The 26,711-nt window shown below is 37.2% G+C and overlaps 1 protein-coding gene across 4 annotated transcripts; it reads right to left on the bottom strand.

Moving 5' to 3' along the window:
• Positions 1-143: 143 nt before the first annotated feature.
• On the bottom strand, positions 144-26,711 carry LOC149818839 (magnesium transporter MRS2-B-like). 4 transcript variants are annotated; one of them, XM_089984292.1, is made up of 7 exons: positions 26,069-26,711; positions 24,825-25,267; positions 24,525-24,616; positions 23,678-23,806; positions 1,321-1,662; positions 1,190-1,237; positions 144-920 (listed from the first exon to the last, which is right to left on the bottom strand). In XM_089984292.1, the coding sequence occupies exons 1-7, from the start codon at positions 26,218-26,220 to the stop codon at positions 690-692; spliced, it is 1,437 nt and encodes a 478-aa protein (XP_089840418.1). In that variant the 5' UTR covers positions 26,221-26,711; the 3' UTR covers positions 144-689. The 4 variants fall into 4 exon arrangements, with proteins under 4 accessions (XP_089840418.1, XP_089840420.1, XP_089840419.1 ...); XM_089984294.1 differs by having other exon boundaries at positions 26,280-26,708; XM_089984293.1 differs by having other exon boundaries at positions 24,525-24,595; positions 26,069-26,707.

Genomic DNA, 26,711 nt, shown 5'->3' with positions numbered 1-26,711 from the left:
ATTTGCATGAATGTGAAGAAGCCCACACAAATATATTGTGAATATCAGTGATTTTGACTATATTTGAAAGTTCACAACATATTTAACCTTGTCATGAACTATTAATCACAAAAAAAAAGACAAAAAAGAGGCCCTTCTTCATCTTCCACCAATAGCAGCAACAATAACGACTTCACAAAACCTACATGAGCCTCCTGCTAGAAATTTCTTCTCAATAAATTCCTTAAGGCTCCAAACATAAATTTAAGATACATAAATCACAGTGAGATGCACACAATCTCTCCAGCATGCTATGAAAAATTAAAACAATATCAGCCATCACTTGCATAGGAACCAGCCACACATAAATAGGCCATCAGGCCAAACTAATAAAAATAAATCCCCCACTGTCTGAACCAAAGTTACTGAAGCTTCCCTGGTATTTCAGAAGTACACTTCTCCATAAGCCAGCTTACCCAGGAGAAAACCTGCTTCTTCAAAAACTAGCTTTCTGAAAGCTGCGCTACGTTCTTTCTATCATGGTTTCCTTCTTTCTCTTCATGCTTTCTTAGCTTGCTTTCCATATACTCTTCCTCATGGGTCACCTTCGACGGTCTTCCATGACCAAACATTGCTGCTTTAGCCATCTGAATTTGCTTTCAATCATCAACTGTCTCTACATCTGAACACAACATTTTAGGAGTACCTTTTCACAAGAACATCAACCTTTTGTGTTTGAAGTACCATAAGAATGACAAGAACATAAGTCCACCAACAAAGGTGGATATGATCAAAACCCAATTAAAGGCAGAAGCATTGTCAGACAAGTCGAATGGAATGTTCATTCCAAAGATTCCAGTGACCACACCAAAGACAGTGACCACAAAAGTAGCCGCTGTTATCAGCAGCTCAATCTGGATCAGCTGGTTCCTGACATTGTCCTGCAAAACCCAGGATGAAAATAAGAAAAAACATAAGAAATATTGAGCCTTAATTTGCCTCACACTATAGTGGCAAACCCCAGAGAGTGAACTGGCCCTACAGTGCTGTTCCATGTCTGTCATGGGTTTGATATCAGGGGGAATCAAACTCGTGATATCTGGGTCTTTGCACATCCCAACGTTCATCCTAACCAACTGGGCAACCCCACGGGCAAAAAAAAACATAAGAAAATGACAACAGTGCCATATCTTTCCGTCTTTCCACATACCAACTTGATGTTGATGAAATCTTCAGTGTCATCAATATATTCCTTAAGCTGTATACAAGGCACAGAGAGATCAGTACACAGTAACCTGTATATGTGCTTATCTAAAAGAAATAGCTAAGATTATGTCATACCGAAGATAGCTTATTGAGGGTATTGTCGATGACAACAAAGTATGCTTCAAGTAACATTTCCAGCTCCTGTATGTGCTCATCATTTGTGCCTGAGCCTCTTAAGCTTCCATACTTACTTCGACTTGTGAAACTGCATGAATCTTTCTCTAGCTTTGGCGACCCTGTAGGAGAGCAAATAGGTGAAAGTGGTGCAGAATGGGAAACACCTGGATCAGCATAACCACAGCTCAGGAAATGCTGATTGTTTGAAAAGTATGCTTCATCCCTCTCTTTTTTCTCTGTCAAATACATCTCAGCCATGTCTCCATCATCATTCATAAGCTGCTCTATTTCGTCATGGATCTGAAAGATAGCCCCCATGAGTTTGATATGCAAAAGATAACATGTAACTCATGTCTGATCAAGGTGAGCTTGACCCAGTGCATGTGGATGCATTTTATTTACATATAAATGGTAGCTGCCTACAACTTTTCTGGCCTACAGCCAGCCTTTACACAAGCGAATAGGTGTTTTCAGATTGTTTTTCGCAAATCTGACCTTGCAAATGTGCTCAGCACAGTGGATGCTAGGAAACACACTTGGATAATTTTTTTCAATAAAAACTGCATTTTAAGCCTTTAATATCTATGAAAATTTTAGACCGTTGATTTTTAAATCTTACAAAAACCTACATGCGTGTCGGAATTGGACTATCCAAGAGTCGATTCCTATAAAATCAAGCATGTAGAACACATCTGTATGGTCAGATTTAAGGAAAACATGCAAAATCCCTTTAGGAAAATGGTAGGCTGGTGGTAGGCAGCTGCCACCTACTCTCTCTCTCTCTCTCTCTCTATATATATATATATATATATATATATATATATATAGTACTAAATCATAATACCTTATGGTGTTATGCTTGTGATTATCTTATCTCCAAAAGCAAAAATTAGCATTTATATCATGTTTGCCATGTTCTATTCAAGCCCTTTTGGGTTGGTTATGTGCAAACCATCCTTATCTCCATGAATTGTGAACCATTTACTTTCGCCACCTTTAGAATTAATCTTCGGATACAATGGCAACAACTAAACCTATTGACATAGTGAATAAATTATGCTAAATACAACAGTGATGTTCCATCTAACGTTTTGTGGCTTGAGCATTCTAATAAGAGTGTACTGTCATACTCTATCAAGGTTCAGAATCCAATAGATTTTCTAAACTCAAAAGTGCTTCATAAAGTGAGCATGACCCATGCATATGCACACATGATATAGGTAGGCGATGATCATTTTATGCCATTAACAATCCTTGGAAACCCAAAAGTTATCTAGCATATTATCACAAGAGGGAAAGATTGTCATTGCTTTCGCAGGTTATTCCAATTCAGAAAGTCCTTGAAGCATGGATACAATCTTGACATGAATTTATAGAGAGTAAAAATGGAAGGAAAATATTTAATTTCATCACATTCACCTCTTCTCTTGTAGCTTGTTTTCAGAGAAAAACTTGTCAGTCATATTGAAGGCATTCATTCCCTGTCACCCGCTCAGTGTAACTTAACCACTCCAGGATATGGCAATCTTTTCTTTTCTGGATCTGCTGCCACATCCCCAAAGTTGCCACACCCATTGTGACAAAAGTTTAAACTGACAGTTTATGTGCCATGAAATTCTTGGAAGATTTTCAATTCATTTTTCTTGGTTTTTTTTCTTCAGGAAAAACTCCCTAAAGATAACCAAATTAAAAAATTGAAAGAATATAAGAAAGAAGAAGTGGCAATTAAAAACCGGTAATGTAAGAAAGGATTATGATTAAAAACATGTGCAAAAGTAAAAATAAAAGTTTTTCCAGAGATGTCCAAAAGAAAACCCATCAAAGCAAAATGATTGCTCTTCAAGTTTGCATTCTGGACTGATTCATTTACAGGACAAGATTCCTAATTGACTTGGGAATGAAGGGAACACAACCAAAAGGATCTGTGTTTAGTACGATCCAAACATACACTTGTAAATGATCATACAAATAGGTAGTTTTTTTGAAAAGTAATTGGTAGATGGTACTTTTCGACCAAGAAAAAAGGTGTTCAAGTATCCAACTGACTTTCATATATTTGAGTTCCTCCAATCTTGTTGCCTTGAACCATTAGTGAAGAGGGGAGGTCCAGACTATCTCACATGGATACAGATGCGAATATGGGGATAGAGCCATTTTTATGATGTTCTCAATATGACTAGTATATAAGGGAACACAACATGGGGGGCAAAATGGAGTATCCATGTGATATGTGCTCTAGATGTGGACTAGGCAATTAGAGATCTAGATGTGGACTAATGCATTTAATCTCTCCACTACCAGCAACTAAAAGAACATAGTCCTATGCTTATCATTCTTGGAAGTAAACACTTTACATTCATCAACAATCAAGTCTTCAATATCACAGAACAAAGAGGTAAAAAAATAAATATCTTTTTGCTACAGTAGAAGAAACAAAAGAATATATTATGCAAGTTCTTAGTAGTTTCTTTTATATGTAGTTTAACTTTACAATGAATCTCTATAAACTACAGAAGCCTAATACACTCTTCTGATATTGATAGTTTTAAAACCCAGTGACTCGCCACTTGGCTCCTCCATGATTGACTCATGACTCCGCCGGGTCAACCCGGTGACTCTGTTGGATTATGTTAACTTTATACTTTATATAAATTATATAATATATGTATATTATGTATATTTTATAGTATATTCTATATAGTATGCATTATATGATATTTTTATAACATATTTAATGTATACTTTTATTAATATATATAACCTTCTTTTTATGTATAATATACATAATATTTATATTATATTTCATATCATATATGTAATTATATACAATATATCATAGTCACAAATATCGAAGATATTTTGAAAATATCGTGATATGATGGAAAAACGATATTAAAGGTAAAATATCATGATATTTTCAAAATATCACAAATTTATATATATTGTGATACAATCATGCTAATATCACAATATTATCAATTAGTTTTACTTATTTATTTGTTTTTTACATTTTAAATATGTTTTTCTTCTTTCTTTTACATATTTTACTTATTTCTTTTATTATTTATGTACTTTTTTGTCTAAATGTGAATTTTTCTTACTTATTTTTGTTATGTTTTTTATTTTTTAAGTTAGATTTTCCTTATATTTTCCCGAGATTCATCACCAAACCGATAATATAACAATAAATAGCCTCACCGAGATATAGCAGATACTGATATTTGTGACTGTGCAATATATATGACTCGATCAAGTCATGAGCTCACTTAGCCGAGTCATGCTAAAACTCAGCTGACTCGGCCGAGTCAGCCATCACTCGGCTGAGTTTTGTTCATTTTCAGGTCATTCACTAGTTTGACCTAGTAAGTGACCAAGTCAAATTGAGTCACTGGGTTGACTCGGCAAGTTTTTAAACCTTGACTGATACTTCCATGTCAGGCAACATGTACATACAACGGAACACTTAAAACATAGGAACTATGTCCTATACATGCAAACTAACCTATTCCTTGCTTACAATCTTGCAGAGTGCTTGAGTATATGTTTTCATGTGATTTTGTCATCTTTTGTTGTTTATGTTGAATACAGGTTACATCAGAGTTACCAGAAGCTTCATAGATAGGTGGGAAGAGCGCTTCCTTGAAACTCGCTTTGTAAGCGTGAAGCTCCTCGCTTTGGAAACTTGATAGGAATCTCGATTCTTCCACGTTTCTTTTCTTCTTCCCTGCATGATTCCTATACACTTCTCTCACGATTTTTTTTATGTTTTTCATGTGCTTCCTTTCATGCTTCTCGCTCACTTCTCATGTACTTTCTTTAAATTGACAACAACCAGTTTTAGATTTTGAGAAGGATTTAATTCTTACATTATGAAATCACAAAATTTAAGAATAATCATTTTTATTTTTATTTTTATTTTTATTTTTATTTTTATTTTTATTTATTTCTCCTTTGATTTGTATTTTTCTTCCCATTTGATCCCATATCACTTCCTCTTTTATTCCTATTTCACTTTTAAATTGATTCCTCGCTTTCCGCTTATAAATTTTAAAATATCTCGCTTCTCACTTCTGCTCCTAGTTTTGTTTCCCGCTTCAGCTTCTTAGTCTGGTAACCTTGGGCTACATCCCCTTCCAGAAAATTTAGAGGAAACTCCAACGACCTTACCATGAAAGTGTCAAGTTGTAAGAGTAGGATCACAACTATAATTTCATTAGACCATTAAGGCAGTCTCTCTCTCTCTAATATATATATATATATATATATATATATATAGCATTTTCTACCCTCGTGGATAAGGAACACCTTAGTTAAAACTCATGAATGTGTTCAACATGGTTAAAATAGTAGGAATTCACTCTTGGCTCATTGTTTTTTGACGTAAAAATATGTTCTTTTGAGGTTTAAAACATTGTAGGCCATTGGTTTTTCAACCCTCATAAAATCTGACATATACGTCAGAAAAATATGACCCAAAGGTTGAAAAGGAGTAGTCATAGACCCAACTCGAGTTTATTTAGTCACATGTTCATTAATGGCCTATTATAATTTTGCTTATTGTGTAATGGGTATTTTCATACCCTAATATTTGTACCAGTCTATATATAATGATAAGCCAGATACTGCATACCCTAATTGGGTTTTTCTGCAGCCACCACGTTCTCTCTCTCTATTCTTTATTCGTTCTTGTGATTGAATGACAGAACCCATGATTTCTAACATGGTATCAGAGGAGAGGATCCAATCTTGAAGATTGTGTCCTTATGCGCCTCAAGCCGAGTTTCTGTCTCTTTCTAAGGTATCTCTCAATCCGATTTCATCTATTCTCCATTTTATTCTCTTGTTCTTAAACCCAATCTTAAATCTATTCAAGTTAACATGTTTCCTTTCTTCTAAAATCCAAGTTTTGGATTTGTTTACGTCGACTTTTCTTTTCATCTATTTCTTTTCTCTGCTTTTTTGTTCTTCTTTTCTCATTGTTGAACATGATCTTCCCCAATAGCAGTTTCGATAATCACGCAAGATCACATTTGATCTTTGTGTGATTTCAAGAGTTGAAATCACGTCAATCTTGATATTATCTTTGAATCTTTTTTGAATCAGATTCACCCTTTGAAACTTCTGTCTCTTTCCTTGCCATTCCAAAAACGAAAACATGTTATTTTCAATAACGTGCCTCTTATTGGTTAACTTCATTCAGAACAGATTTTACTGCATCGCCTGATTTTTTGCCTCGGATCTACAGATCATTATTAAAAAAACAAACAAATCGCTATGCGATTTAAGGTGTTCTTCAGCAAATCGCTACATGATTTGTGGTGTCCTTCAGCAAATCGCTACGCAATTTGCGGTGTTCTTCAGCAAATCGCTACGTGGTTTTGAATCTTTCTTCCTTTTAGTTTTCTCTTGTTTCGTGTTTTTGTCTTCAATCGACTATAAATTCATTTTCATCTTCTCAATCTGGTCTTTCTTCCAACTTTCTTAGTCAACTTGTATCTGAGAAACTGAACAATTCTAATTTTCTAACCTGGAAGAGACAAATCATCTCATTTATAAGAAGTCAGGATCTTTCTGGACATCTGGATGACTCTGTTCTTGTTCCTCCAGAGTTCATATCACAAGAAGGAAAGAATAGGGAGGGTGACACTTCTATTACTTTTGTTAAAAATCCAGAGTACATATCCTGGATAAAGCGAGATCAGGCTTTGGTTGCCTACATCACTTCCACTCTGTCACAGGAGGTGCTTGTGGTAATCCCAGATGACTGCTCAGCCATACAGTTATGGCACCGACTTGTTCAGACGTATTCTCAAGTTTCTCAGGCCAAAGTTCTATTTTTAAAGAAAGAGTTTCAAATGCTGAAAAAGGATTCCATGACTATCATGGAGTACTTCAACAAAATGAAGACTATCACAGACCAGTTGGCCATCGTGGGTTGTGCGGTCAGTGACAAAGATATGGTGCAACAAACTTTGAGTGGGCTGGGACCCGATTATCATATGATGGTTACTTCCTTATCGTGTTTACCAGACTTACCTGCTTTTGAAGATCTTCATACTAAACTCTTATAGTATGAGATGACTTTGAAGGGATTCTCTGAAGATACTCACACTCACATTGGAGCACAAGACGTTCTTGACACAGGAGTTACTTATGGTCAAGGACGTGGCAGGTATGAATCTCGGGAAAGAGGCGGTCAAGGAGCTCGTGGAATATTGCCTACACCCAATATTCCTCCTAATTTGCAGAGGCAAAGGACAATACCCACTTGCTTTCTATGTAACAAAAAGGGGCACATCAAAGCTAATTGTTGGTTTAATCCTCAAAATAGAGGAAAGCAATCAGCGACAAGAAAGGGAATTGATAAATTGAAGAATAATGGAGAAGTCAAAGAGTTGTTATTATCTGCCTTGGCTGACTTGAATCTGAAACAGAATGATCAAGGCACTTGGTATGTTGATTTCGAAGCAGCTATTCATGTTACTGGTGATGCTGGTAAGCTCCTAAATCTTGTTCCTTATGTTGGTAAAAATAGTATAGTTACTGGAGATGAATCTCATCACCATATTTCTTACATTGGAAACTCTATCATCCCTATCTCCAACTCTTCACTCGCTCTTTCAAATGTCATTCATGCTCCTAATATCAAGAAAAATATTATTTGTCTCTAAGCTTGTAGATGATATTAATGCTTGAGTTGAGTTTACTCCCTTTTCTATTCATGTCAAGGATCTTCACACGAGGAAAATGTTCGTTGAAGGAAAACATCAAGGGAATATGTATGTGTTCCAAGAGAATCATTTCACTCATGTTCAACATGTTGCTCCCACCTTGAAGCTCACATCTTCTTCAGTTCCTCCTGAAAGTGTTTTTAATCTTTCTCAATGTATTGAGCTGAATCTTTGGCATGGTCGTCTGGGTCATTGTAGTAGTCGTTTTATTGAAAAGTTTATTTCAAGCAGTCTTATTCCTAAGTCAATTCTCACTTTAAGTGTCAATGATAAAAAATGTTTTAGTTGTCTTCAATGTAAGAGTCATGTTCTCCCTTTTCATTCTATTAATAAAAGAGCTTCAAAACCGTTTGAAATTATTTGTTCTGATGTTTGGGGTCTGGCTCCAGTTCCTTCCATGTCTGGCATTCGATATTATCTCATCTTTGTTGATAGCTACTCTCGGTATACATGGATCTTCTTTATGAAATGTAAATTTGAAACCTTCAAGTTATTTTAGAATTTTCATTCTTTTGTTCAAAATCAATTCTCTAATAATATCCTTTGTTTTCAATGTGATAGAGGGAGTGAATTCTCTTCAAATGACTTTATTAATTTTCTCCAGACTAATGGAATAAGTAGCGGGTGTCTTGCCCTCATACATCTCAACTGAATGAGATTGTTGAACGAAAGCATCGCCATATTGTCGAGAGTGCAATGAGCATGATGCATGATAGTAACATTCGAGTTACTTTCTAGGCAGAGGCTTTCCATTCAGCGGTCCATATCACAAACCGATTGCCCATGAATATCTTGGAAAACAAATCACCCTATTTTTCTTTGCATGGTGTTTATCCAAGTTATCATGATTTGCGTGTATTCGGGTATATATGTTATGTTCATGTTGACAGTTCAATGCGGCATAAGTTTCAGGATAAGACCTTAAAGTGCAGATTTGTGGGGTACGCTGATGATTATAAAGAATACAAGTGTTATGATCCCGTGAGTAAGCGTATCAAAATATCCAGGAATATTGTATTTGATGAATTAAATTTTGACCACAATGCTAACACTTCTCTTGAAATTGAAGTTTATCACCCCTGGTTGAATTCTGATATCTTTTCTAGCGTTAATGATGTTTGTCCTTCAGAATGTAATCAAAGAGATGACGGAAACATGTCTGATGTTGCCCAAAAGACTCAGGACAGTGTGATTTCAGAACCACTCTTGGCTCCCGAAAGGTATAAAGGCATTGTTTACTCTCGACGTGAGAAAGAGACCCTCCCCAACTCTGATTAGGAGATGAATTCTTCTTTTGTTGATTCCTCTGCTCTCAGAAGATCTACTCGCTCTCTACATCCTATTGATAGGTGGGTTAGTTATGAGAATTTCTCGATGGATTTTCAACTCTTCTTAACTTCTTTAGGTAAGGAAGATCAACCCACAACATTTTATCAAGCAGCAAATTCTAAGAGATGAATTGAAGCTATGAACGAAGAAATGGACGCCCTTCATGAATATGAAACTTGTGATATTATTCTCAAACCACATGATCGGAATGTGGTTAGGTCAAAGTGGGTGTATAAAATAAAGTATAAGCCGAATGGTACTATTGAGCGATATAAGGCTAGACTGGTTGCCAAGGGATTCACACAGGAGCAAGGACAAGACTACGATGAGACCTTCAGTCTGGTTGTGAAAATGGGAACTATCTGCATCATACTATCATTGGCTATTTGTAAACACACCAAATTTTTCAAGTCCATTCCGGACATTTCTTTTCGCAGATGCCAAAACCCTGCAGGGCAGTATCAAGTCTCACCCCTAGGATTATCCCAGTCTAGATATCAGTCTATCCTCATTTTGTCAATAAAATTATCATTTTACCCCTAAGTTACCCTTAGCCTTTCATCTGTCAAACTTAGCCAAGCTCAACTTAAGTTCATAAAAGTTAGAATTTCGGACACTTCTAGCCTCCCTAAGCTCACGATGAGCTGTGTCAGTTCATTCGAGCTAAATTCAGTCCATTTCAGGCGAAATAAACTCATTTTAGCTCAAATTTTAGCCAGACTGTCCCAGAGTCAGCCAAATCCAGTAGATCCTATCCCCAGGAGTCTAACATGAGTGTGTCAAGAGTTTGAACGGTCCAGTTCCAGTTCAAAGTCACTTTCTACACACTCGGACCATCGTTTTAATTCATTTTAGCTCAATTCAGTCCAAATTGAGCTAGCCCCAGCTGGTTGAGCTAGCGTTTTAGCTCAGAGTTTAGTTTACCTGAGTATAACTGGCTTCGGATTCAGTTCATTCTAAACAAGTTTGGTTCAAATTAGTTCAGACCAATCTAGTATCGTGTTTTTGCCCCTACAGGGCGAAGACCAAAAAAATATAAAATTGCCCGGGACACTGTTTCCAACAATTCTTGAACTGGGATAGACCCCAAATTCAGACTCGGATCAATTCCTTCATCCAATACTTTATCAATATCTGAGATCCGCTCCATTTTAATTCAGATATTGGATCCAATGTTGGATCTGGTGTCTAATTACTTCTCGGACCTGGATTTCTCATCTGATTCGTTCAGAGGTCCATATCCAGAGTCTAATTTATTTATTTAACCTGGAATATCTCATTAGATATCCAGGATTCAATTAAGCCATTTCAGATTTATTTCAGTCTGGATCCACCTTTTGATCCATCCATAAGTTCAATTCAATCAAATTTTGAACTCAGATTAATCTAACATTTGAGATCCAATTTCAATTCTGGAATTCTGATTCAAATTTAGATCCAACTTCATTCTTTGAACTGGATCCAGATCCAAAATCCCAATTTTATTATGAATTCTGGGCTTTTTCCATTTGCAATTCTTTAGAAATCCATAATTTAGGGTTTGATTCTCATTTCGAACCAAATTTCCTTTAGATCGAGATTCAGATCTAATCTTTTTCAAAACTTCAAATCCAAATCCTATTCAAAACTCAATTTTTTATTCTAATTTCAAAATCAAACTTTGGATTTTCAAATTCATATCCACCATTTTGTAAAAATCTTTTGAAAAATACCCTGGATCCAGTTCAAAATTCAGTTTGGATTTCAAAATGTCAAAATGGATCCAGATCCAGTTTCAAAATTCATTTTTTATTCAAAATCAATTTGGGGATTTCATATTTAAAATCAAAATCCAATTTTTATCCCCAAATCCAACAAACTTTTGAATTTCAAAATTCCTTTGAAAAATACCTTGGATCCAGCTCAAAATTCAATTTGGATTTTGAAATGTTAAAATGGATCCAGATCCAATTTCAAAATCCAATATTTATTCAAAATCAATTTAGGGATTTCAAATTCAAAATCAAAATCCAATTTTTATCTCCAATTTTGAAATAATCCTTGAAAGTTTAGAAACCAAAATCAATGTTTTACAAAAATTCTCAAAATTTCAATCTGGATCCGGTTTTGCCTAACTCGGATTTTATAAATCAAAATTTAAATTTTGAAGTTCAATTATTTCCAAAAAATCCTCTTTTCATTCTCATAAACATTCTCCTTTTTTATTTTTAAAATCAAAAATAAAAAAATGTTGTTTTCAAGGAGGCACCACTTGGTGTTTTTCAAAAACAAAAATAAAATTCATTTTTTTTTACAAAACCTTTAAAAGCCCATTTGCTTTTAAAAACCCACATGAGCATCACCCACAAGGTGATGTCATGTGTCGAATTTTCAAAAAGAGGACCATTCTACCCATTTACAAAATTGAAAAAGGACTCACATGGGCACCCTCCTCTTGCAAGAGGGTGCCACATGTCAAAATTTTCACAAAAGGGCTATTTTGCCCATTTACAAAGTTGGAAAAGACCCACATGGGGTTGGCGCCAACCCCATGCGAGCCCCCCTTTGCCACATGGGCACCCATGTGCAAGATGGGTGCCATGTATCCAAACTTTTCTAAAATGGCATTTATGCCCACATGGGCTTGGCTTCTTCTTCTTGAGATTTTTTAGTCTCAAATCTAAAGTTTTGCAAAAACCAACCCATTCTCAAACTATAAATAGACCCCTTGGGGGTCTCTCATATCATCAAGTTGGAGTTTAAGAAATTGAGAGAACAAAAAAAAAATTCTTTCTTTCTCTTCCCTCCTCCTCTCTCTTTCCTTCTTTTTCCCTTTGAGTGACAAGTTTTCCAAAGAAGAAAACTCTCCGTGGCTGGAGCAAAGAAGAAGAAGCCCAAGGTAGGCCCTTTCTCTCCCTTTCTTTTAATTTTTTTCTCTTTTCTTTCAATTTTTTTAATTCCTCAAAAATCCCCCCCCTCCTTCTTCTCTTCTTTCTTGCATTTTCTTTCAATTTCGTACAATAGCAATATAAATTTATTTTAGTTCCATGTAAATTTACATTTCCTATATTTTGATCCATTTAAATTGCTATTTACATTATGCATTTTCATTTTAGCCATTTAGAATTAGGATTTGATCTTCAATAGATCAAATTCTACATTCTATGGGCCAAATCAATTTCAATTTATGCCCAATGCTTTTGATTTCATTTTATATACTTTCATTTATGAGTTTTTTTATCATTTTCATTATCATCAATGATCTAGAATGATAGATCTCACGTTTTGATCATTGGATCAATTTAATTTTGAGATTCCATTCCAGTCAATGGTGTTGAGATGATATTTTCAATTCTGGTCTGTTTTTGCCTTTATCATTTCGCATATAATTAGGTCTTATTTTGATCTAATTTTTTTACCACATCTTTATCAGTATGTTTTCGAGATCCACACCAAAAAGCAGATCAATCTGAGTTGGTTTGATCCCTCAAAAAAATCGGGATTCGGACCCTTCTGTTTAGCCTCGTCTGGATTTTCCCTGAAATTAGACCAACTTGTTTGAGTGATTCCTCCCTAACCAGAGATGATCTTTCAAATCTGTAAAAAGAAAAATCTCCATAATTGAGTCTAATTTCTTCATATAAATTTTCATAAATTTCTATAGTGTTTTGATATCTATTTTTGGCCAAAAACTGCAACTATGTTTTACTGTGTCACTTTTATGGTCCAATTTTTAGCCCATTTTGTTTTAATAATATCTCCCTAATGGGAGATCATTTTCAAGATCTGTAAAAAAAATCTTCTTCAACTGCATGTCTAGTTTTGTCATGTAAATTTTCATTCATTTCTATAGAATATTTCTATTTCTTTTTTATTTTAAGTCAAAACCATGTCTGTTTGCAATTACAGACATTATTCTGACTTAAAACAAACTTGTTGCATTCATATCTCCCTAATGGGAGATCATTTTTTAAATATTTAAAAAGGAGTTTTCTCCTTAGAATGTCTAGATTATGCATGTCAATTTTCAGAAATTTTCATTAAGTTTTCATCTGTCATTCGAATCAAAAATCAAAAACCTGTTGAATTTTCTTTCATAGGATTTTACAGATTTTTGATCAACTTGATCAGATGGGATCTCCCTAATGGGAGATCATTTTTTAAATCTGTAAATTGAAAATATTTCATGGTTGAACTGAACAACTTCTCCCACAAATTTGAGAGAAATTGAATCAGTTTAGACTCCATTTACTGATTTCAGAATTTATTTCTCAATATTTTAATCAGATCTCAAATTTTAAAAATGTTTTTCGAGATATGTAAAAGGGAGATGCTTCCTTGAAAAGTTAAAAATCCATGAAATCAATTTTCAGATCAATCCGAGTTGTTTTAGGCTTCCATTCATTCGAAATACTCTGACAGGGTCGATTTACATATCTCAATCTTGAAATATCTTGTTTTACTTGGATAAAAAAAACCAAATTCGGGTTTTCCTCCAAACCTTTTGCTGCATTTTCAATTCTAGGATACTTTTTAAGGTTATTAGAAACCTTCAAATAAGATTTTATCAATTTCTAATATGTTTATATATTTTTCTTTCATTTTTTGGGGCATAAAAAGGCTAAAACTTGGATTTTCTTCAATTTTTCAATAATTGAAGGAAATCCATAAAAGTCTACATTTGTTTCTAACATGTTTGCTCATTTTGCAGGATTTTTCCTTTTATTTCTTTTTTTTCAATTATTGTAATTCAATTTAAGAGTTGTAATAATTCAATTAATGAGAAATTTACTTTATGCTTATTTTAAAATGAATGAGCATATAGATTAGTTTTAATTTTTCATAATTAATTGTTACATTTATTTATTTATTTTTTAATTCACTATGGGAAAACACGAATGGCATGTGCACCCTTTAATAAAGGATAAATAATGCTTAGTAAAGTTCGTATTTACGGCCATAGTCGGAATATGAATAATACTTAAAATTATTATTTTTTATTAAAATACAATTCATTTTAAAAATTATCATATTTCAAATATATTTTTTTCTTCCTTTATTAGAATCTAAAATAAAGATTAAATTAAAGTATATTCATGGCCATAGTCATAAATATATAAAAAATTAATCTTACTTTAATTCTATAAAGGCACAAAAATTTATTTTATTCTTTATTGGAATTTAAATAAAGATTAAATTAGAATATGTTTGTAACCATAGTCATGAATATATTAAAGTTTTAATCTTGTTTTAATTCTATTAAAGAATGAAATTTGATTTTAATTCCAATTTCAAATAAACTCTTTTTAAATACATTTATTATTTAAGATAAAATTACATCATTCTTTTTCAAAATTATTATTCAAGTTATTTTTGAATTTTCAAGTGATTTTCGAAATAATTTTCATTTCTTAATTCAAATATCTATTTTCAATTTCCAATTTTCAATTTTCAATTCTAATTTTCAATTTTCAAATTTCTAAAATTAAACTTTGAATTTCATTTTCAATTCCATGCTTTAATTTCAATTTTCAAATTTCAAATTTCAAATGTTGATTTTATTTTCCATTTTCAAACTTTTACTTTGAATTTCATTTCAATTTTACATATTAAATTCAAATCTTTATTCCTTTTAAAATTCCAAGTTTTAAATTCTATTTTCATTTTCAAATCCAATTTCGAATTTTCCATTCAAAAGCTTCAATTCTTAACTTGGAATTTCATTTCAATTCTTAATTTTATTCCAAATCGAATTTTGAGTTTCCTTCTTTTAAAACTTCAAAAGTCTAAAATTCCAAATGCAATTCTAAGTTTGATTTCTAAATTCAATTCTCAATTCAAAAATCAAACTTGGAAGTTCGATTTTCTAACTTAAACTCAATTCAGATCTCAAATTTCAAAACTTAACTTTGAATTCAATTTCAAAATCACTTGGAAGATTCAGATTTCTGAAAAAATTTTAAAGGCATACACATTCTCAAAATCATAGCACAAGCCTGATTCAATGTATATTTAAGACTTAGAATAATTTCTTAGATAAATTTAGGCAAAGCAAATGCATAAATTCGATCCTTGATTCGATTACCCCTGGTAAAGGCGTCATGGACGGTTGAACCTCGTACCAACGAGTGAATCCTGTCTCTCCATTTTCCCGCAAATTTCAAAACGGAGGCAAGTAATTTCAAAATATCTTTACAAAAGATCAAGTGAGACCTTGCGAGAGTTTTTCTCTTTCTTTTCCTAAAAAATGAACAAAAGGAAAAATTTTGCAACGATCACACTATTGAGCATCAGTGGACTATCAGTCAACTGGATGTGAAAAATGCATTTCTTCATAGAACTCTGAAGGAAGTAAGTGTACATGGAGGAGCCCACTGGGTACATAGAAGAGAACTCCAAAGAATATGTGTACAGGTTAAAGATAGTGATATATGGTTTGAAGCAGGCATCTCGATCTTGGTTTAACAGGTTTTCTCTTAAAGTAGAGAAATATGGTTTTAATCAGTCTCTTCTTGATCATTTTCTTTTCATATTCAAATGCAAAGATACAGTTACCTTGTTATTGATATATGTAGATGACATTATCATTACAAGCAACTCTAATGAACATATTGAGCAGGTCAAAGAACTCCTAAACCACAGGTTCAAGATGAAGGATCTTGGTAAATTGCGATATTTTCTTGGAGTAGAAGTTGACAAGACTACTGAAGGCATGACACTCACCCAACATAAGTATATCATTGATGTTCTCAGCAAGGAAGATATGAAAGACTGCAAGCCTCTAAGCACACCCAGTGTACTTCATCAGAAACTCAGCTCCCAAGATGGAGATTTGTATGACGACCCTACAAGGTATCGTAGGATAGTAGGGATGCTTCAATATCTCACCTTTACTCACCCTGATATTGTCTATTCAATCAATCATGTATCTCAGTTCATGCATGAACCACATATTGGGCATATGAAAGTTGTTAAACGCATTCTTCGATATTTAAAGAGAACTATTGGGGATGGTCTTCTGTACAAAAAGAGTATGAATGGGCATCACATGCATGAACTTCTTGTTTACACAGATACAGACTGAGCAGGAGATCCAGATGAGCACAGGTCAGTCTCAGGATACTGTGTTTTCATTGGCCTAAATCTTGTCTCATGGAGCAGTAGGAAACAGAGGGCCATTGCCAGGTCCAGCACATAAGCTGAATATAGAACAATGGCAGTTGTTACAGCCGAAGTAACATGGATTAGACACTTGTTGACAGAAGTAGGAGAATCTATATCCAAATGTATTCTCTTATGTGACAATCAAAGTGTCATCAATATGTCGTTTAATCCTATCTACCACAGTCGTGCCAAGCATATTGAAATTGATCAACATTTTGTAAGACAAAAGGTCGAAGAGAAGGAAATTGAACCCGAATTCGTTTGGACTGTTGATCAAGTTGTTGACTTGTTTACAAAAGGGCTTATCAAGGACCAATTTTGGATGTTAAAAGGCAAGTTGTTCATGGTTCAAAACCATATACAACCTGAGGGAGGATGAAAAGGAGTCGTCATAGACCCAACTCAAGTTTATTTAGTCACATGTTCATTAATGGCCTATTGTAATTTTGCTTGTTGTGTAATGGGCATTTTCGTACCCTAATATTTGTACTAGCCTATATATAATGATAAGCCAGATACTGCAGACCCTAATTGGGGTTTTTTGCAGCCACCATGTTCTCTCTTTCTATTCTTTATTCGTTCTTGTGATTGAATGACAAAACCCATGATTTCTAACAAAGGTAAGTCTCAACTAAGCTTAATATATGGATCACATCTAGAGGATCAGATGTGTAAAAAAAATAAAAAAATAAGATATTACATTTTTTCACTAGGTGGTTCTTTACCCACGAGGGTAGCAAACATTAATATATATATATATAATCAAAATGCTAATGAATCCCTAAAGAAAATAAACACCAGCTGATTTATATAAGCTATGTCATCACAAAGATAGGCAACATAAAGCCACATGGAGAATCCTCTCAATGTCCAAGCTGAAATAAAATGAAAGCATAATTCCTCTCTCTTGATTGTGAAATAATAACCTGAACTCCCCCATAAGTTGAAGAGAAAAGGTACATATGAGCTTTTATTATATAAATATACTAATTATGAATATGTGAGAGACTCCAATATTTTTGGATCACAATAATTTTATCTCTATCTAATTACTAATAAAAAAGTCCCAGAGAGGATATATTGGCACACTTGCCTTTTAAGTTTTATCACATGCACGATGTATGTTAGCTTTTTTTAGTACTTAGTGTTTAATATCAGACATTGCTATTGTTCCAGACCGCTATGTTTTTCACCTTTTCGCTCTGATGTATATACCTCTTTGGCACTCTCGAGTGCCCCACAAGGCATTACGGCTTAAGAACTCCGTGTATTCGGACCTTCTCTCCCCCTCTTGATGTACTTTGCTTTCAAGTATCTATAAAGAAGCTTTTTGCATCCTTGCCTCTTTGCTCTCTTTGTGATTGTGCATGCGCGTATTGTTGCTTCTGCTTGTGAGCGTGTGTTGTGCGTTGCTTGTGCACTTAAAAGGCTTGCTTTCTGTGTTTGTGATTGTCCGAAGCTACGTCGCGAAGGCCTTCGCTTCTAAGCCCGTGACAAGTTGGTATCAGAGCCTTGTCGACATTGGGAGTGACAATGACACCAAAGAAGAATGTCATGACTCCTTCAGGCAGTATGGTTCCTGCTGAAGAAGATTTCATGGCCGATGATCGAGTGTTAACCATCTCGCGCGATGTTACGGAGCTGACTGGGACAGTGACCAACATGGAGAAGTTGGTTAATGGGACTTGTATGGCTTTTAAGGATCTCAATGCTGAGATCAAAACAACAGTAGAGGGAGTGGAAGATTTGGTAGAAAGTCTTGCCACTAAACTTAACTACTCGGTGGAGGACTTTTCCACCAGATTTGAAGATTTGTTGGGTTGGTTCGACATCATGGTTGTTGAATTGGATGTTGCCTGATGAAAGAATGAACACTTGGAGCGGCAGTTGAGGATTGCCCCAGCTGGCAGTGTTGCGACATACGTGGATAGACCACGTTACAGGCTACCTGAGCCCGCAAAGTATAAAGGCACGCGGGACTCAAAGGATCTCGAAAATTTTATCTACAAGTTGGACCAGTTTTTAGAAGTTGTGAGAATAGAGGATGACACAGATAGGTTGCGGACCGCAACAATGTACTTTGCGGATGAAGCGACTCTCTGGTGGAGACGTCGCTTGGGTGACGTTCGACGGGGTTTGGTTGCTATAGTCTCGTGGGAGGACCTCCAAAAGGAATTGCGAGACTACTTTCTACCTAAAAATCAAGAGAAAATGGCCCGCAAACGGTTGCTGGCACTAAAACAGACAGGGTTTGTGCAAGACTATGTCAAGGCATTCTCTTCAATAATTTTGGAAGTTGAGAGAATGGATGATTATGATCGGTTGTTCTTTTTCACTAACGGTTTGCAAGGGTGGGCAAACACTGAACTTATTCAGCATGACCCTGCGACGCTAGCCGAGGCACTTGTGGTTGCAGAAAAACTTGTCGAACTTGACAGGAACGACGCGACATTTCAAGGCAGACAACAGGAAAATGACCGTAACAATCGAAGGGACAACCGAAGGAATGACCATGGGCAGAATGCTGGCTGCAGGAACCAGCAGAATCAGGGCTGACAAGATGGCCAAAACAATAATCAGAATTGGAATAACATTCAAGGTGGCAACTACCGTCGCCGCGATTGTCGTATCTGCCATGGTGATCATTGGCAGGATACATGTTCCAACAGAAATCGTGGTCAAGGAAATGGAGATAACCGTGCACCCCGAGTTGCGAATGTTGTTTAGAGTGACGAAGATTATCAACCTGATAAGGCACCAACGGTTGGCACAATGTAAATGATGAATGCAGTGAAGGAGGCAGCTGCTGCAGAACCGAGCATATGTAAAGAACTGATGTATTTGGAGCTTCTGCTCAACGGAAGACTCACCAAGGCATTGGTAGACACAGAGGCCACGCATAATTTTATTTCGCGTGAAGAAGCAGAATGGTTGGGCTTACAGTGGGAACGAAAAAAGAGTTGCATGAAAGCAGTTAATTCGGAGGCCAAGGCCATCTACGGTGTTGTCCATGATGCACCAGTGTGAATCCACAACTGGTCAGGGAGGATCACGTTATCAGTCACACCTATGGATGATTTCAAAGTCATCCTCGGAATAGAATTCTTGAGAAGCAACAAGGCAATGTCGATGCCCCACCTTAACGTTGTTAGCTTTGAGAGTGAAAATCAACCCTGCATGGTTACTGCAATATCAGGAAAGCCCTGTGAGCGCTTGGTGTTTGCGCTCCAGTTGAAGAGAGGCATGAAAAACGATGACAAGACTTTTCTTGTCACAATCCGCGCTACAGACGAGGCAGAAGAAGTTGTGGATGTCCTAGAGGCCTTAGCGCCAGTATTGAAAGAGTTTGGCGATGTTATGCCTGTCGAGATGCCGAAGAAGCTACCTCTGAGGCGTGAGGTAGACCATCAGATTGAATTAGTACCGGGTGCATGGCCACGCACAATGGCTCCTTATCACATGGCAATTCCTAAGTTGCAGGAATTACGCAAACAATTGGATGATATGCTCAAAGCGGAGATCATCCAACCATCCAAAGCTTCCTTTGGAGCGCCCGTGTTGTTTCAAGCGAAGCACGATGGGTCAAAGTGGTTGTGTGTCGACTATAGGGCACTGAACAAAATGACGGTGAAGAACAAGTACCCGCTTCCTTTGATCGCGGACTTGTTTGATCAGCTTGGAAAGACGAAGGTCTTCTCTAGGTTGGACTTGAGATCTGGCTACTAGCAAGTCAGAGTTGCAGAAGGGGATGAGCCAAAAACTACCTGCGTAACTCGATATGGGGCGTTTGAATTTCTTGTCATGCCCTTTGGCTTGACGAACGCGCCCGCTACCTTTTCGACCTTAATGAATAAGATTTTCTACCCGCACCTTGACAAGTTTGTCATCGTGTACCTGGACGACATAGTGGTGTATAGCGATTCGATTGAGCAACATGTTTAACACCTTCCGATTATTTCAGACACTAAAGGACCACGAGTTGTATGTCAAGCGGGAAAAGTGCCTATTCAACCAGAAGGAAGTCCATTTTCTTGGGCATATTATGGGAGGAGGTACTCTAAAAATGGACCACAAGAAGATTAAGGCTATTCAAGCATGGGAGCTGCCCTCTAAGGTTCCAGAGTTACGCTCTTTCTTGGGGCTTGCAAATTATTATCGACGCTTTATCAAGGGATACTCGCAAATTGCTACTGCGCTCACAGACCTGTTGAAGAAAGGCAGACCATGGCTATGATTTGATGCTTGCCAGAAGGCTTTTGATGGGTTGAAGCATGCCCTGATAGAGGAGTCAGTGCTGAAGTTGCCCGACTGTCGACAACCGTTTGAAGTGCAGACTGACGTGTCTGACTTTGCTATTGGAGGGGTGTTGCTCCAAGAAGGACATCCTATCGCATTTGAAAGCAGGAAGTTGAACGACGCTGAGCGTTGATACACTGTGCACGAGCGTGAGATATTGGCGATTGTGCACTGTCTTCGCACATGGAGACACTATCTTTTGGGGTCGCAATTCGTTGTGCGCACTGACAACGTTGCGACAAGCTACTTTCAGACTCAGAAGAAGCTGAGTCCAAGACAAGCGTGTTAGCAGGATTTTTTGGGAGAATTCAATATGGTCCTCGAATACAAGCCAGGCAGGACCAATGTTGTGGTTGACGCCTTGAGTCGGAAGACGAAACTCACAGTTTTGCTCGCTTGGGATGGTAGTGTGAGCCAACCGACGAGCGATCTTCTCGAACAGGTGCATGAAGCTTCAAAAAGTGACTCAATGGCTCAGCAATTGATCACATTGGTGAAGGAAGGAAAGACGCAGAGATTTTGGCTAGAGGATGATTTGCTCTGTGTTGCGAGCGGCCGTCTATATATTTCGCGGCAAGATACCTTGAGGAGGCGCTCGATGCACGAGTGCCACGATACTACCTGGGCGGGTCACCTAGGGCAACAGAGGACCTTGGCGTTGTTAGAATGCGCATTCTACTGACCGCAGATGTGCGATGATGTAGATGCTTATGTGCGAACTTGCTTGATTTGCCAACAAGGCAAGCCCATCAATCAGAGACCCGGTGGACTACTGGAGCCCCTACCCGTGCCAAGCCGTCTGTGAGAGTGCATAACCATGGATTTCATTGTGAGCTTGTCGAAAGCACAAGGTTGTAGTTCGATCTACGTGGTTGTGGATAGGTTCTCGAAGTATGCTATCTTCGTGCCTGCTCATGCCACCTGCTCAGTTGCAGATATTGCGAAGTTGTTTGTGCGGAACGTAATTAAGCATTGGAGAATTCCTGAGAGCATCATCAGCGATTGTGATGCACGCTTCACTGGCAAGTTTTGGCAAGAAGTGTTTCGCTTAATGGGGACAAACTTGCATTTCAGCACAAGTTTTCACCCCCAAACCGATGGACAAATAGAGAGAATAAATGGTATGCTAGAGGAATACCTGCGACACTTTGCCAGTGCCGACCAAAGGAATTGGGTTGATTTACTTGATGCAGCTCAATTATGCTACAACCTCCAAAAGAGCGAGTCTTCCAACCACAGTCCATTTGAAGTCGCAACCAGACAACAACCGCAGACTCCGCAGTCCCTTGTTGCGCAAGGACGTGGCAAAGCACCCTATGCATACCAGTTCATCAGGAACTGGCAAGATCAGACAGAGTTGGCGAAGGCATACCAAAACAAGGTGACCAAGCGCATGAAGAAATGGGCAGATAAGAAGCGTCGTCTAGCAGAATTTCGTGTTGGAGACAAAGTGTTGGTCAAGCTCTTTCCCGACCGCACAACTATCTTTCGGAGCCACCACCGAGGCCTTATCCGCAAGTATGATGGTTCCTTCACCATTATCAAACGTGTGAGAAACTTGGCGTACCGGATGGACTTGCCAACAAACTTTCAAGTGCATCCGGTATTTCACATATGTAACCTAAAGTTGTTCTACGAAGATTAAGGAGATCCTCAACGGATCATGCCTCAACGTGCTCCGATCATGCAGCAGGCTCCCTCAATGGTCAGTGTACCAGGCAGAGAACCAAAAGTCATCCTCAATCATTCCAAAAACTATCTAGGGGAAGTCAAAAAGTACTTAGTGCAGTGGAAGGGATTGCCAGAATGTGAAGCTACCTGGGAGAAGGCCAACAATATGTTTCAGCATCGACAACTTGTAGAAGACTACCATGAACATTTGGCGGCGAGGACGGCGCCAACTTAGGCGGGGGAGCGTGTTTTGGACCACCGTGTTTTTCCCCTTTTTGCTCTGATGTATATACCTCTTTGGCACTCTCGAGTGCCCCACAAGGCCTTACAGCTTAAGAACTCCGTGTATTCGGACCCTCTCTCCCCCTCTTGATGTACTTTGCTTTCAAGTATCTATAAAGAAGCTTTTTGCATCCTTGCCTCTTTGCTCTCTTTGTGATTGTGCATGCGCGTACTCTTGCTTCCACTCGTGCGCGTGTGTTGTGCGTTGCTTGTGCGCTTAAAAGGCCTGCCTTCGGTGTTTGTGATTGCCCGAAGCTACGTCGCGGGGGCCTTCGCTTCTAAGCCCGTGACAGCTATAATCCCTCCGCATGACTTAGAATTTGCAATTTCCGAAGAGATTCATTGCTTAACTATGTGTAATTACCAAATTTCCATAGTATATACTTTCTTATGCTTTTAGATCCATTTAAATATGTATCATGTGGGCATGCCTTCTGACATATACACATCATTAGACCACACATCATCTTTCAGAAGACCTAGTTGACAGCCTTGCAGCACTGATACAGTATGATAAGAGAGTAAGTTTTGTTTGTGTACATGTTAACTATGTTATTGAGGTTTACAATTACATGTGAGAGTGCATCACATTATTGCATTATGTAATTTCGTGAGTCGTTCTTTCATGAATGTGTCAGACATGAATGTCAGACCTAACCAAACTACATTTCTCATCACCCCATCTTTACCCTATGTCTATAATTTTAAGATTCAATAGAACTCTTAACTCTAAGTCATTTGTACAATCTGTTTCCCTCATCCATGATTCATGACTAGCACCAGTAGCTTATAATACCCCAAAGGCATGTTCCAGTTCATATTTATGAGTGTACATAAGTTTGCATTCATTCATTTAAACGTACCTTTTGTACCTTCTGAGTCAAAGCAAGAAGATGGCTTTTCATCCTCCGTACATGTTCTAGCTTCACAGTGCTAATTGATGAGGCAAGTCCATCTAGCACCGGATAGACTTCATTTTCTAGCTCTGTTGCCTGTAAAACACAGCCAAAAATGCTAGAATGGGGATGTACAACAAAATTGATAAATGAGATCATAAATATTCTTGAGAAATGCATGATAAAATTCAATACAGATAGATTTAGGTGCCATACACCAAACAGAAACATTTAAACCAAAGCCCTAGTTAGTAGAAAATGTAGGTTATTATTCAGTTCCTTGGCTTTGACTTCTCATATGCTTAGACCCCAAATGTTTGCTTATGTGTATAGCGGCAGAATTTAACCTCCAAACAGTGAGATAGTCAGTTCGCTGAATTAATGTGCAAAGACCCCAAATGCGTGTATATGTGTATACTTGTGTATCACAATCAACCATTAATGATAGAGGCTGAATGTAACACAGAACTAGTGAAATTATCAACAGACAGCTTGACCTAATAGCAAACAGATGGAAGTTGGATTGACATAAGTCTAATCAATTAGACTGCCTAAATGTTAAAAATGTACAAACATGCACGACCTCATGTGCATGCAGAGACACACACAGACAATCTGGAGGCCCTTGGCTAAGGACCACAGGTTGCAGATGGAGAAAAATATCCGAGAAATTGAGATCTCAATGCTACGATCAAACTACTGGGAAACTCAGACCAAAGCAGTGCAGCATTGAACAAAAATAGTTTCTTTTAAGAAAAAAAGAAGACTTAGATGCGGCAGAAGTGCCAAAGAATGCTATATAATGATCAGGCACCTGAGCATCTAGCAAAGAGCAAGTTAATTCAAGAGCCACCTCCAAAGCCCTGAACTCGAATGGCAAATCATCTGCAAGAAAACCGCTGCATGCTGAAATCCCCATAGAGTTGATACACAATAGTAGTCATCCAAGAAAATGATCAAAGAACAGCATATGGAATCTCAAATCAGAGTTGGCTTTGGCCAAGCCCCCAAGATATAGCAATCTGGGATGAGCCTGATTCAAGTCTCAAGTCAGTTGATAACTGAAAAATTTTGTAAAATAAGAGCAGCATAATGCTTCTAAATTCAGAATTACCACTGAGATCTTTTTGAACTGCAAGGCGCTTACAAAGTTCCAATTGATACTGCATAACATAATTGTCCAAGGAGTTCAGGAGAATAACTTCATCAGCGGTGATTATGCATCGAATCTGTTCAAGATTGACAACAATTGCCTTCTCCCGCCCTAGTATAGTAGAGGGATAAACAAACAATGGATCCAAAAGGCGAAGATCTCTAGCTGGGAGGTTGCACCGTCTCATTAACCTGAACTTATCAATCTCCAAAACCTGGGAATTCCCATCTTGATCAATCCGTATCCATGACCGACTACCATGGCCTCTTTTCTTCACACCCAAAAAATTTACACCCCGAAGCAGGGGTCTGATAGCAGGAGTTGATCTATTTGCAGATCCTCTGGCAACTGAATTAGAGTGATCAGCAGAATGAAATGTTGCTCTTCGTTGAATCATTCGATCTCTAAAAAGGAAAAAACACTTCTTGAGACAATTCAAATGAACTAAATTTCAAGTTAGCAATTTGTCTGTACTAGCATAGGCAATAGAATACATCCACTAGATGCACCCCAGAATATTTTTCTCTAACTTAGGTCAGGCCTGTGATAAACAGATTTTAGTCTTGGAACAAGTTTCATTGTCTTGAGAAAAAAGACCCCAAACATCACAATCCTGACAAGACAAATGAGATTAAAGAGAGATTTAAGATGTGGAGAGAGAGGGAACACCTCCAACAGGTTCCCCACAAATGTGACTGGTGGAAATGTGAACTTTCAGTCTGAAACCCAAAGTCATTCCAGAGCAAAATCCCCCTAAATTTCAATGAAAACGATAAACCCAAGTAACCAATTACCAAAGTATAGTCACTTCTGAATCCCAACCTCTCTAGAAATTCAACAATATGTAATATCAACAATCAACTGTAATTACCATCCTGCTTTCTTTTATAACCATTTCAGATTCAATTCTAAATCCCAGCCTCCCCTAGAAATTCAACTTAATACGTTATATTGACAACCTTCTGCAATTACGGCCCTGCTATCCTTTAAAACCATCACGAACCCTTCACATTTTTATATCTGTTAGGCTCAAGTCTTAATTCAAACATTGAAAAATATTCTACTCAAGACTCCCAATACTCTTCCAAAGTTCCAAACTCTAACAAACAAAATACAGCAATCAAGGGTGTAATATACTATGACTCTATAATCAGAACAAAAAGGTAGAAACTACGGTTACTAATGAGTTCCCTCCAGTCCCCTACCTCAAGAATAGCAAGGCAACACCCAAAAGATCCTCAAAGATAAGAATCAAGCTGACATAATTTCCAATAGAAACCAATCGAACCTGCGTCCAACGCTCGAACAGAACATCAAAGCACAAATCTAACAGAACTTCAGTTACCTCTTCTGGCATACTGAGGATCTTCTAACAATATCAGAATATGACGCTGAAGATGAGAACAAACTAGTTACCTCAAAAGCGCCCATACATCAATTGCTTTTCGAAACAACAAAACAATCATTCCTTCAACACCACTCCACAAACAGTTGGTTTCACCACCAAAGCTTCTCAAAAAGGAATCACGAATCATCAAATAGCCAAACCAAACGCCACCAAAAAGGAATGAAATTGCTAATTATTTATTAGAACCGCACTCCTCTGTCAACTCGGTTATGATAATTCATAAGCGAAACTTACACCACCACCCATGTGCCACACTCCTCTGTCAACTCGGTTATGCTAAAAGAAAGAATAAGCACTCATCTACCTCAAAACTTACACCACCACCCATTTACCACAAAAAACGAAACCACCCACTGCCTGAAATTTGGATTGAATGCCAAAAATCACCACCCATTTCCATAGGACAACATTATAAGTACCTTATATAAAATTTCGAGGCG

Source organism: Nuphar pumila, chromosome 13 (genome assembly GCF_984573655.1).
Source record: "Nuphar pumila chromosome 13, dmNupPumi1.hap1.1, whole genome shotgun sequence".
Classification (NCBI taxonomy): Eukaryota; Viridiplantae; Streptophyta; class Magnoliopsida; order Nymphaeales; family Nymphaeaceae; genus Nuphar; species Nuphar pumila.
Note: the sequence above shows the minus strand (reverse complement) of the source record. Positions and strands in the feature narration are given on the sequence as shown.